The sequence below is a fragment of the Babylonia areolata genome, chromosome 3, assembly GCF_041734735.1.
Source record: "Babylonia areolata isolate BAREFJ2019XMU chromosome 3, ASM4173473v1, whole genome shotgun sequence".
Classification (NCBI taxonomy): domain Eukaryota; kingdom Metazoa; phylum Mollusca; class Gastropoda; order Neogastropoda; family Buccinidae; genus Babylonia; species Babylonia areolata.
Genome location: NC_134878.1, coordinates 18,279,202 through 18,293,749, shown reverse-complemented (window position 1 = coordinate 18,293,749; position 14,548 = coordinate 18,279,202). Strand labels below are relative to the sequence as shown.

The 14,548-nt window shown below is 42.7% G+C and overlaps 1 protein-coding gene across 8 annotated transcripts in view; it reads left to right on the top strand.

Moving 5' to 3' along the window:
• Window positions 1-8,656: 8,656 nt before the first annotated feature.
• The window catches only part of LOC143279802 (tubulin polyglutamylase TTLL7-like), a 54,571-nt gene continuing 48,679 nt past the window's right edge, over window positions 8,657-14,548 (top strand). For all 8 annotated transcript variants that reach the window (XM_076583986.1, XM_076583981.1, XM_076583984.1 and 5 more), the window contains exons 1-2: window positions 8,657-8,778; window positions 10,727-11,023. In XM_076583986.1, coding sequence (XP_076440101.1) covers window positions 10,969-11,023 — 55 coding nt within the window. In that variant the 5' untranslated portion in view covers window positions 8,657-8,778; window positions 10,727-10,968. The remainder of the gene's footprint in view (window positions 8,779-10,726; window positions 11,024-14,548) is intronic.

The window sequence follows — 14,548 nt, the reverse complement described above, 5'->3', positions numbered from 1 at the left end:
TATGAGGTGGAGGCAAGCAATCAACCAATCAAATGCCGCGAATGCAATGGCGCGACCTGAACTGAACCTGAACTGGCCTTGTGGTAGGGGTCAAAGCAAACCACGTGATCTTAGTCCTCATTTTTCCGATCACGGCACGAACTGACCAGCATATCTCACGGCAAACCTTTGGACAAAACAAACGATCACAAGGCCGACTACAATGTTGTGTCACAAACGTGCTAATGATTCGAACTGGCCGGTACTTTCACGGATTGTCATGCCCCCTTTTTCATTTCGCTCTCTGTGCCTCTTCGATCGGTATTGTTTTCATGAAACAATTTAATTATATGCTCTCTCTCTCTCTCTCTCTCTCATGCCGCATCTCTTTTCATGCATTTATTTACTTTTGTGTTGTTATCTCTGATACTTTGGCCGGACAGAAAAACGTGCACCCCCTTAATTGTCATTAGAACTGTCGGATTGTGTATTCTCTCTCTCTCTCTCTCTCTCTCTCTCTCTCTCTCCTAATAATCTCTCTCTCTCTCTCTCTCTCTCTCTCTCTCTCAGGCTCTCTCTCTCTCTCATAATAATGCATCCGGTGCCTGATCAGTCAGGAAACTGAGCAAAGAATGCGGGAGGTTATACTTCTGCCAGTTCGTGGATATAACGATACTGAATAAATAGTAGCCTAATATTCTCACATTCTGTCAAGAAACTTTATTGCCAGAACTCGGTGAATTGTCTCCGTGTTGTCAGAAGGCAACCGTCGTCAGTGTCACTCTCTTCACTCAATCCGTGCTAGCTGTGTTAACCGCTGAATTGTCTGACGCCTCCGCTGAATTGTTGCTGGCGACAATTTGTGTTGCCGACGAAAAATCAGCGCGGGTCGGGGAACCGTCAGAGGGAATTCTGTATAATTTTATTGGCGTGCCGAAAAGCTCGGGAGCATGTTCCCCAGGTCTACATTCCCCCAGGTATATGTTCTCCAAAGTGTTTTTTCTCTAGGGTCAGCCATGGTCAATGGTCAGTAGTGGTCAGTGATCAGTAGTGGTCAGTAGCCATAATTTTTAGTGGTGACCAGTGGTCAGTAGTGGTCACTAATGGAGTAGTATAGTCAGTGGTCAGAAGTGGTTAGCGGTCTCAGCCGTGTACTAGTCAGTAGACCGGCAGCCGGCGGTGACCAGCGGTCAGTGGTGGCCCGAGTCAGTAGTGGTCAGTAGTGGTCAGATGCGGTGGTCAGCAGACAGTCAGTAGTAGTGGTCAGCCGCGGCAGTGGTCAGTAGTGGTAAACAGTGGTCATCAGTGGTCAGTGTCAATGGCGGTCAGTAGAAGACCGTGGCGGTCAGCGGTGGTCAGTAATGGTCAGTGGTCACGGCGGTAGTCATCGGTGGTCAGAGGTGACTAGTGGTCAGTAGTGGTCAGCAGCAGTCAGCGGTGGTCGGCAATCACTAGTGGTAAGCGGCGGTCAATAGTGTCAGTGGTCAGCAGTGGTGGGCAGTGGTCAGTGGCCATCAGTAATATTCGTCACTGTGGTCAGTAGCCATAATGTTCAGCAGTGGTCAGTGATGGTCAGTGGTCAATATTGGTCAGCTGTGGTCCTTGGTCAGTGGCCAGAAGTGATCAGTGGTCAGCGGATGTCAGTGGTCAGCACTGAGTAGTGGCCACTGAGATGTGTTAAGTGGTCAGCGGTGGTCAGTGATCATCAGTGGTCAGCAGCTAGTAGTGTTTAGTGGCGCAATAGCCGAGTGGTTAAAGCGTTGGACTGACTTTCAATCTTAGGGTCCCAGGTTCGAATCTCGGTAACGGCGCCTGGTGGGTAAAGGGTGGATATTTTAACGATATCCCAGGTCAACATGTGTGCAGACCTGCTAGTGCCTGAACCCCATTAGTGTGTATTCGTACGCGGAAAATCAAATACGCATGTTAAAGATCCTGTAATCCATGTCAGCGTTCGGTGGGTTATGGAAACAAGAACATACCCAGCATGCACACCCCCGAAAACGGAGTATGGCTGCTTACATGGCAGGGTAAATAAACAAAACAGTCATACGCGTAAAAAGTTACTTGTATATTTGAGAGTGTATGCGTGCGTGCCTGAAATCTGATCGAATGACACAGGAAACGAGTGATGAGCGCCGGCCCAATGGCAGCCGTCAGTCGGCTCTACCCAGGAAGGCAGACCATTGTGCAAATGACCCCGATTTTGTAACTGAAGCGCTTAGAACTTGGTCGGAAACGGAAACATCTGGTCTCTTCATTTATTACATAGTGCCGAATAAAACAATTTGTATCCGTGCACAAAAGGAACAGATATTACAGATTTTGATTCTGTCCGTCTGTCTGTCTCTTTCTTTCTCTCCTCTCTACCACTCCTCTCTCTCTCTCTCTCTCTCTCTCTCTCTCTCTCTCTCTCTTACACACACACACACACACACACACACACACACACGTATATATATATATATAGAGAGAGATGTATGTATATATGGATGTGTGTGTGTGTATATATATATATATATATATATATCCTTCAGTTTATTTCATTTTTCCTCTTTCTCTCTGCCCCCTCCCCTCCCTCCAGCTCTCCGCTCCTCTCTCTCTCTCTGTACCACTTCTCCGTTCTCCGTTCTCTCTTCCACCTTCTCACTTTCTCTCTCTTTTCCTCCTTTCTTTTCGCGCGCGCGCGCGCGCGTGTGTGTGTGTAGTGTAGTGTAGTGTAGTGTGTTACTCGTTTCGCCGTTTCGTAAAGATATGAGCAATGTTGTGTCTCTCAGTTCGACGCTGCGTTATTCTTGTACATGTATACATGTATTGAGTGTAACAGCATTTACATGTGTATATGTTTGTGTGTCTCTTAGAAGAACGGCAGCTACGTAAGTCAGCCAACGTGCTAATATCTCCACCGTTGGAAATCAAAGATTCGTTCATTCATTCATTCTCATCAGTCCTCAATCCACTCTCTCTCTCCACCATATCTCCATATCTCTCCGGCTCTCACGCTCACACACACACACACACACACACACACACACACACACACACACACACACACACGGCACACACACACACACTCTCTCTCTCTCTCTCTCACTCAAACACAAATGACCAGTTGACGCCTTTATCAAGTAACATGACTCCTCACCCCCTCCTCCTCCAGTCATCCCCCCCCCTCCAACGCCACCCCACCTGAATACTTAATTTGTCATCTGACACGTTATGGAGATGTGTACTGCGCAGTCAGCCATACACACACACACACACACACACACACACACACACACACACATAAATATCATATATAGATATATGTGTGTATATAAACATAATATGGATTATATGTATAATTATGTCTCTAATGTATGCATATTATTACATGCAGACAACTGTGTTTAGTTGACAATGACAAACTTCCAATACTTCCCAACCCTCTCCCCTCTCTCCATGTTTTCCTCGTGATTCAAAATTTAGACGCCCCCCCCCCCCCCCCCCCCCCCCGCCTCTTTACCCCATCTGTCTCTGTTTCTCTTTCTCCCCTTCTCCCCTTTTTTTATGTATTTATCTTTATGTCCATCCAATCTTCTCTTTATTTCTGGTCTCCCTGTCTGTCTGTCAGTCTCTCTCTCTCTTGTTCTTTTTTTTTCCCTTCCCAAAGCACTCTTTTCACTATTTCCCGACATGTAAACGAAAATATCGACTGTCGGCCATCAACCTGTGAAGGATATATATATATATATATATATATATATATATATATATACATACATCTGTCTCTCTATCTATCTATCTATCTATCTATACATACATACATATACAGATAGACACACAGACAGACATATTGATTGATGTATGGATGGATGGATGGATTTAATGATTTTTTTAAAAATCGAATTTGAGCACAAGAGAGAACGTAGACAGCTATTAATATAATCCACCTGGCTGACAGAAATGGGGATTGCATGAGAATGTCGAAGCTGATGAAAAAGTCTAACATGTATCCGGCCTTTACAAAATAATTCAGAACTATTCAGGCGTTTCAAAGTGATGCTGATAACATTTGTGCACCAGAAAGTCCACTGAATCCCACCTCCACCGACTGACATCCGGAAATAAAACAAACAAAATACAACTGGAAACAATAATTATAATCAGACTGTACCTGTACTTTAGAAAAGAAAACAGGTTATAATTATGTTTATGATTACAATCACAGTGCTTGTAAATATGTTAGTGAATAACTGTCCCAACAATGACAAACATGGGTTCCGTCAAGATAAAAAGTCAATCATGTTCTCAGAAACTGAACCATCAAGCTCTTTTTGTTGTTGTTGTTGTTATTGTTATTGTGTTTTTTTGTTTGTTTTTTTTTGTTTTGTTTTTTTTGTGTGTGTGTGTTCTTTTTTTGCGAAAGAGTGTACTTGACATCAACTCGCATTCCCCAATATACCTCTGCCAACAAATCTTGAGAGGCTCGATCAGTTCCTCGGGGGCGCTTGCAAGACAAAATCGCGCCACTGGACGTCCAGTCAACAATTCATAAAAACAGTCATAGAGTCAGCAACAACAACGCACACATTCCGTGCACTAAAACAGCGCAGTCAGTCACGTCCGCTTTCAAACCTGCAATTTCATAACTCATGTCACCTCAGCTGTTGTTGCCTGTATCTGAAGATATTGATTCACGAATTCAACAGTTCATTATACACTGATTCTAGTTCATGTATATAGGTTCGTAACCCGGCTGTCGCAGCCTCCCGCGTTCCTTTATCACGTTGCATACGATGGCCGACTGGGTTTACTCACGATGTGTGGTAAAGAGATCATGTGCGACTGGCTCGCAGCACGGCAGGGGTCGTCGAGCATAACGATCATTGTTGCTTGAAAATGGGCTTGGCGAAAAGATTCAATGCACAAAGTGTTTTTTTATTGATCTGATCTGTTATTACAATCAAGACAGTGTGATCAATCACGCAAGGCGGGGCATGGTTGTTGGATGCTCGGACGTCCACGGCCGATGCCCAGCACATCCGTCAGCTCTCGAGGGTTTGAAGCCAGGGTTTACGTTTACTTTTTTCTCGTCAGGCCGGTAGTCAATTAAGGTTAACAAACCCAGACTTCACACTCGGGTTATTCAACTCGCACAGTTTGGTCTTCTACATGAAGAGGGTTGACCACAAGCAAACAGGTTTACGAATCTGAAGGCGGAAAAATAGCAACCTTTTCCAGATGGCTGTGATTCCTTCAACAATTGTTGCATTTCCTGCAAAGTTAATTCCTTACTTTGGGGTCACTCTTCGTTTCCATGAAAACGATCTAGTCCCCATATCAGATTACCGCAAACGTTGGTGGTTTTGTTTTTTTTTTGTTTTTTTTTTTGTTTTTTTGTTTTTTGTGCGTAGTGACACCTAGGAACACTGAAGTAAACCATTGTGTCCACATCACCACTGACAAAACAACCCAGCTGTTTTCAGTGAATAAAATGATTAAAGGTTACATGCTGAGACGAGGCCTCGAACTCTCATTCCTGTACGGGTGAACACTGAATCAGAAGCTCAATGCCTGACCGATTCTGCCATGTATCTTAATGAGTGGTGTGAAATAATCGTGGTAGCAGGCATCCATCAGTATCGAGAGACTATGAACCCGTGCTCTGGGTGACATACGTTTCTGGCACAGCATCGGTTGTGGCTTGAAAGGTCTATTCGAGAATAGCAGTCTCTCGCACACTTTTCGCAGATGATGTTTGAAGCTGGTCTGTCAGATTGTGTGCATTCCTTCTTTGCCTTTTCGCCTCTGTCTGTAACTTGAGACAAGTGTCTCTTCGAACCTGGGGAGGCCTTTCTGCACTGCCTGCCTCCAGGATGATCCCTCGGAGGCTACAGCTGCCCACATGTCTGGGTTGATACCTTGGGTCTTCAGAATTCTTTTGCAGACATATCAGTTTGTAGTGTTTGGGGGGTTTGCCTGCGGAGCGCTTTCTCTGAGCCGGCGCTCCGTACAGGGGGTTCCTGGGTCTTCAGCCGTCGTCCATTCGTAAGATGTGTCCGAGCCAGCGCATGCGTCCTTGCTTCAGGAGGGTGTGCATGCTGGCGATCCCAGCTCCAGCTCTCAAGGACAGTGTTATTCAGTGGAGACTTTGTCCTGCCAAGAGATGTTCAGGCTGGGTCGGAGGCAGCGCGTGTGGAAGGTGTTGAGCTGTCGTTCCTGTCTGACAAGCAGAGTCCAAGTGTCGCTGCCGTACTTGCCAGGGTGAGCTTCCAATCTTGGAGAGGAATCTGAATAAGCCGTTCCTTATGACGAGGTCAAAGGCCTTTGTAAGATCCCTGAAGGCAATGCAGAAGGGCTGTCTTTGTTCCCTGCAATTCTCCTGCAGCTGTCCAGGCTGAGGGAGAAGACCATGTTGGCACAGAATCCGCACTATGATTCTGGGAAGACTATTTCTTCAAGAACTTGAAGCCTCTTCACTGCGGCTCAAGTAAATAACTTTCCGAATATGCTGAGGAGGGAAATCCCGCGATTGTTGTTGCAACCACTCCTGTCGCGTTTGTTTTCGTACAAGGTGACTATATTGGCGTCTCTCATGTTTTGTGGAACTTAACCTCTCCAGCAGAGGCACAGGATTTCATGTAGCTCAGTGATGAAGGTGCCCTTTCAGCATTTCATTACTCCGGTAGGGATGTCCTGCAGGTGTCGATGCGAGATCTGCCCTTCTTTTTCGAGCGGTGCAACATGTTAGCTCGCAGTTTTACCTTGCTGCAGACCAAGGAGTAGTCAGTGTCACAATCCACACTCTGAAAGCTGCGTGTAAGCTTGACACTGGATAATTAGAGCGCTTGACACGGATCAGGCCAAGCTGGAGCCAGTGGTTGGATCGTGGGTGTCTCCAGGAGACTCTTTGTTGGGGCTGTTGAAGAATGTGTTGCTGACACAGAGGCCACGATGGCAGCAAAGCGCCAGCAGGCGTTGTCTGTTCTTTTTCATCTTCCCAGGCCCAAACTGACCTGATGTGTTACCGAAATCTAATAGAAACAAAACTTCTCGTTAGACAAGATGGATTATAATTAGTCAGCTGCGTTATATTTTTTTTGGTCAATGACTTGGTTCATACCTGAGGGTTATCAGTCTATTTCAGGAGTGCAGTTACAAATGATCATTAACATAATCGGACTAGGCTTTGCTAAAAATGTACCAATATATATATATATGTATATATATATATATATATATATATATATATATATATATATATATATATATATATAGAGAGAGAGAGAGAGAGAGAGAGAGAGAGAGAGAAAGAGGTATGTATGATTATATATATATATATATATATATATATATATATATATATATATATATACAAACACCAAATAAGGCGAAGAAATGCATGTGTGCCGAAAGACGATTTCAGAAAACACGAGGAGAAAAGCTACAGAACAAAATACACAAATATGCAAGGCAAACAATCAGCATATGATCAAGAAAAGAACAAATTTCCATACACAGCCAAACACATGAAACACTACAGATACAATAAATTAAGGATGGACACAGTACATATAGATAGCATATAAGTAGTCCAGTCATCCCTGATCATGGAAATGACTGTTTTCTCTTGAAAAGGAAACTGAACAAATATTTGGAATAAAAAGAACAAAAAAGAATCGTATGTATTGCGCAGGACTAACTGTATGATTTATGAGTCAGTCGATCGTGTCCGACTATGACCATCAGAACAGCAGAGGAGGTGACTGCTGTCCCAACAATCTGGGCAAGAATTTGATTATAATGGAGAGTGTTTTGCCCAAGTTACATCCCTGCTCTCAGCCAAGAGGGTTTTAGGACAGTCGGCGTTCAAGTTGGGATGGTTCCCAAAGGCCAACTTTTGCCCCCAAAAGCTGCAGCACGACTGAAGAGCCTGCAAGTGCAAACTTGCCTCCCGGTTTGAGAGTCATAGACCTTCACAAAAGACTAAGCTGTAAATTACTTCCCACAGCAATGGACGGAGAAACCATTGCTTTTGGCCCACATGTATTAGCCTATGTCAATCTGTGATATAAACTGAACATTGGGCCGAACAGGACTAACTAGAACCGCGTCTAAAGCCTAAATCTCAGTCCCCCGGCCTTTTCTTCTCCACGGGGAAAAAAAAAAATCATACAGTAAGAAACTCGATCAGCACTTCCGTTATGCGCATTTTTATTTGGTAAGTTATTGGAAACCAGTACTATATGCCTGCAAGCATGCTGAAATAATGGTAATTTCAAACCGGCGTAAAAAATATGAAGCTGAACCAGGAAATTACAGACCAGTATATGATATCGTCTGCGTTCGACTCCGTGTACTGCACGACGGAGCGATTCAAACGGAGTAATAAATTTCCTGACAGATAGGTCTCTCTCTCTCTCTCTCTCTCTCTCTCTGTAAACTGAGCCAATCATATTCTTGTCCCAAGATGAACATATATTGTTCCTCAGGCCTTTCTTTCAGTCTCTGTGCAGCAGTCAGTCCCAATTTTTGTTATTTAAACGCATTTCATTTTCTCTTCCAAGTGGCCTGAAAGCTTACAACATAAGTCCACCTCTTGTAACCTAATCTTCAGTTTGCGTCACTGACACAGAAAAGGAAGAGTGTTTGGCGTTGCTAGGTCGAAGGCGTCTTGTGGAATGATGTTGTCAGGTGCTTGGGTCACGTGATCAAACTAACATGGCTGACGAGTAAGCGCTTCACAGAATGGAACTGAAACCAAGTGTCACAAGCGTTAGCATTCTGTGGTGGATTCAACAGAAACAACCAAAGGTAATGTTTTGTAAATGTAATGTTCGCAATGAAAAACCAATGACATTGATTATTTCTTTTCAATACATATTCTGGTAGTTTCCACTTCGACTCAAGCGACAGGAATTTGATCGCCCAGTGGATTTTCTGTTCTGACGTTAAAATGGCCGGCCGGATTAAGTTTGAACAATTGAAGGCAAATCTTTCGGTGATGTCTATTACAGAATCACTTCTAGACAACAGCTATTGTTTCTTTCGGTAATTAGTCAACAACAGATCAGCCTGATTACCCAATGTCGAATTGTCAGCAGTCACGGATCAAACCTGAGTGTATCCCTCTTCTTTCTTTAAACATCGCAAAGTTCAAAGCTGTAATTTGTAAATATTGTTACATCGATAAAAAAAGGAGGAAAATTGTATTACTTTGTGATAAATATCTACATAAATTACAGATTTTACTCACGAATTTAAAAGAACGTTTTTCGTTTCAAAGTCAAAGTCTTCCACCACTCAAGTTACAGAGGCTAGAATCAACTGCAAAGCATTTGATAGTCATGGAGAAAATGCATGCACACACACACACACACACACACACACACACACACACAATTACCACATGTGATCACACACAAGCACACTGACATACACACCACAGACTAGTGACCACGTGCAGCTGTTAACATAACAGCTAATGAAAAAAATGATAGGTTAGACTCATGTTTTTTCCCCCCACCACGAAATGAAAAATCAGCATCCCTCCAAATGAAAGTAGGAAAAACAACAACAACAACAACAACAAAAAAACATGGTGATTGTGGCTACTCATCTTGAAGAAGAAGAAGAAAAATAAAATAAAAGAAGACAAAGATCATGTGCAGGCAAGAGATACAAGCTTACATCTAAAGAAACTCACACATAAATGTACACAACACACACACACACACACACACACACACACACACGCACATGACTTACACACAAACATAAACACACAGAGACACAAAAATATAAACATATATGCACACATGAAAGCATGCACATGCATACACACACACACACTCCTGCTAACACATAGACACACATGCACGCAGAAGCACACAAAGAACATACACATGTATGCGCACACACTCCACATATGATCACACTTACATGCACTTATGCATGCGTGCGCACACACACACACATATGTGTCAACCGGTTTGAAAATATATATGCATAAGGATGAACAGAACAGAAGAAAATGCAGAAAAAAAACAGTGTACTAAGTTTTTTTAGAAACGATCAACCTTTTTATATATTTTCGTACATTTATATGATATTAGTTCTTTGAAATAAATACTGAGAAAATCAGCTAATATATTTATCAGAACAAGATGATAAGATATCTACCCAAATCTCCAGATGCATAGAAAAGGTTCACTGCATATTTACAGTTAACATATTTGAACTGTTCTCTGATGCATAGATTTGAAAAACATATAAGCATAACATTTTTGCATGTATCTTTTCTCATACACATCTTGGTATGATGATTGATAACAGTGCCTCTTAGATGAATATAGAATGTGAACACATTGTGTGTGTGTGTGTGTGTGTGTGTGTGTGTGAGAGAGAGAGAGAGAGTCAGAGAGAGAGAGAGTCAGAGAGATTGTGTGTGTGTCCTGTCTCTATTTATTTGCCACACACACACACACAAATGTCCGTGCATGTGCACGCATGCACAGACATAGACACAAACACGCACACACACACACACACACACGCACACACACACACAAACACACACATGCACACACATACACATACACGAGCATACATAAATGAATATGTAAATGAACACATGCACTTTCACCTGCACATACTTAAGTCTGTGAGATTATGGTTATCTGAAGATTTCAGACACCACCACACCACCCCTCATACCCTCTCCCCCCCCCTCGCTATCATTGCATGATTTTTGTGTGTGCAGCTCTGATTGTAAGTTGCATTGAAACTCCAGCCATGTTGGAATCCAGAGGCTGCCTCTTGTATATAGTGAACAATCATCCTGAGTGAGTGCCTCATCATGCCAAGTCTGTTCACCCCTGGGAATAACTGGAGAAGTGTGGAACCTAGCTCTGTTTTCACCGCAAGGTCGGACTGTGTGTCAGAGGGTTGAAAGAACTGAGTGACACGCAAACCAACACAGCAACAGCTGCAAGAAAGCCACCTATGTCAGGACTGCGTCAAAGCATGTCGCTTACATCTCTCTCATCGATGGATAGAGGTAGGTTGACAGTTTTAGTATTCAGTGTGTGAATAACACTCGGAGACACAGGCACAGCACATAGAACATTCATGTCCACAGGATCTGCTTGCAACGCAAACATATGCACAAATACATGCACTTTCACATTTGTGCAAACACACACATAAATACACAATACACAAAACAACAACACACATAATTACACAACACAACCACCACCCAACCCAACCCCAACCCGCACATACAGACACCCATATGCTCACACACACACACACACACACACACACACATGCACACACACATGCACACACACACACACACACACAAAAGAGCATGTGCAACACATATATATATATAAGCTTTAGTTACACTTGTTCACACACATTCAATAAAATGCAGATCAACAAGTACATCATTGAAGATTGAATGGTAGCATAATATAGATTCACACACAGTTGACAAACACACATATAAATCAAGAAAGTCAAGGCCTTGTTTTATATATATATCAGTATGTATATATATATATATATATATATATATATATATATATATGAGAAAGCTTCATGTTAAAAAAAAGAAAAGAAAAAAGGCTTAACTCTCTTCATACGAACGGCGAAAGAGACGACGTTAACAGCATTTCAGCCCAATTACCATCATCAAAATATTGCAAGCAGAAGGCTCTTATACTGAAGAGGTGAATGTTGACAAAGAATACCACAATTCTGATGATGGGAGCTAAAGGTTGGGTCATTCAGACACCCACTGGACATCCGAGGGGTCTGTGTAGAGGAGAAGAGAGGACTGGCCGTACTGAGTGAGTTAAAAGCAGATTCGAACCAAGCATGTTTGGTTTGTCAATAAGTGGTCTTACACACAGTGCTGATGTAGGTCTACCAATGACCACAAGAATTAACTTTATAGCATGTTCTTTTAGTGTAATAAATTGATAACGATAATCAAAGTGATAATGCCATTCAAATCATGTTATTTTGTTATATCTCAGGCATTTAAGAATCTTTAAAGTCTGTGGTAAAGGGGACATTCCCATCGCCTCATGCACACCGTAATATGTGGCCGTTTTCTCCAGATCTGCAGAGACCCGTGTTTGACAGGCTTAGTTACACTCAGAAACAACAACACCATCCATTCAATTTCTCTTTTGTGTTCATGCTAGTTAATCAGTTTCCACTTTGAAATATTCATATGCAGTAAACATGCCGTTGATGAAGTTAGTGTCAGTGTATGTTTTCTGTCCAGGATTTGTATTTCTTTTCTTTTAATTGCAAATAAAAAATGAGATCATGTCATCTCTAAACCAAACCATTTTTGGAATCTGGATCCTCAATGAAATAAACTGTTCATGATCTGGATATACAAATTAACCTGGAAGACTTACAACCAATTGTTGATATGACTGTGAAGATTCCCCCCCCCCACTATTTTCAGTCCAAATTTGGTATTGGCAGACAAAGTATTTCCTGAGAAAATGACAATGTTAAAGTTTACCACCACACACACACACACACACACACACACACACACACACACACACACACACACACACACAGATAATCAAACACCGGGTTATTACATATTCACTTTGTTTGCACAAGTGAGTCAAAAAGGAGAGTACATGGCAAGAACTTGTGCAAGACGAGCACACATACAGTGTTCAAGGACTGTGTTTTGAAACCATGGAGCTGTATCTGAAACTAAACTGCTGTCACATTAACGTTCCAATGGGTTGGCTTGAAAAGGGCTCAGAAATGCACACATGTATTTTTTTACCATGGTTGATTGAAGCTATGTAATGGCTTTCACCAAAGAGTTAAATTTGGAGAGAGAGAGAGAGAGAGATTGTGTGTGTGTGTGTGTGTGTGTGTGTGTGTGGACTTTTGTGTGTGGACATTTGTGTGTGTACACGTTTGTGAGCATGTGCATGATTGTGTGTGTGTGTGTGTGTGTGTGTGTGTGTGAGAGAGAGAGAGAGAGAGAGAGAGAGACACAGGATGCAGGATAGTTAAATTGTCAGGCCATTTGCCCATACAATGGATTGAGCAAAGGATGAAAAAATATGAATATATACATCGACATGAAATCACATTGTGTGAGAGAAAGGGAGAGAGAGAGAGAGAGTGTGTGTTTGTGTGTGTTTGTGAATGTGTATGCACGTGTGTGTGCATATGTGCGTGTGTGCATGTATGCGTGCATATGTCATGAATGTATGCTGTTTCTTGTATCAGCATCTGTGTATGTGAGTAAAAGGAAGGGACCCTGCGAAATGTTTTCAAACCCTCTGAGACGGCAATACAATACAATACATCTTTATTCATCCATTTGGAAATTAAATTGTGAATCCACTGGCTCGTCACTCATCCTTCACAATATCTCAGCCAACAGCCAAGTCCAACACTCTCGCAACATGACAAATGTTAGACAAAAGGTAAAAAATTAACGCATAAAGCTAAATACATACAAGCAAATAACACAACACAGCGGGTACATTTCCCATGCACACATCCAAGTCCCTTACCCTCCACACACACACACACACACACACACACACACTTTGCAAAATAACATGGATATTAAGAAACTCAATATCAGAACAAGAAATGCTTCTATAAAATCATTATGAATTGCTAGTAAATGGGAGGTTCAGTGTCTAAATAAATGCATAAATGTTTCCATGAAATGGCTTTTAGAAGCAGTGCTAAAACCCTGTGATATGTCAAGTCCCCCACGACCCAGCCCACCGTTTTCCAGTGGGAAGTAAAATGCTCACCAGCATAATTATCCATAATTGCAAACAAACTTTCTTTGTTTGAATTTAGATGATAGGAAGGACTGGACTTTGATCATTGACACACCTGAGCTTCCTTCCTTCACCTCTGCCCCACTCTCCCCTTCCCTTTACTCATGCCAGTCGTCTGTAGAAGCAGATGTTTTGATCTGTGTCAGTGTCTGATTTCATTTACCTGTGTTAGTGTGTGTGTTAGTGTGTGTGTATGTGTGTGTGTGTGTGTGTGTGTGGTGTGTGTGTGTGTGTGTGTGTGTGTGTGTGTGTTCCATTTCTACATGCATCAGTGTGTGTGTGAGTCATGTTCTTCAGTGCGTCAGTGTGTGTGTGTGTGTGTGTGTGAGTGTGTGTGTTTGTGTGTGTGTTTGTGTGTGTGTGTGTGTGTGCACGCGTGCGTGAGCGTGTGCATGCATGTGTGCGTGTGGTTTGTGTATGTGGGCGCGTCTTCTTGTTCTCAGCACACCTGACTTTGCACAGAAATACACAACAGACAGATTCATGTCACATTTTGTCCGTCCTTGCCCCGGTCAGATTGGCAGTCACTACTCCTTCGATCTCTCCTTTCTCCTTCCCCTGGCACTCACTCCAGATCCCTCTCATATGGCAGGAGCTTACGCAAAGGCTTAACCTTCGTGTAGTCAAAGCAGGGCTTATGACCAGCCACTTGCTACACTTGGACAACAGCCAGTATCTGGGGCATTTTTGCCTGGATTTACTGACATGGGAGGAATGCACTGTTT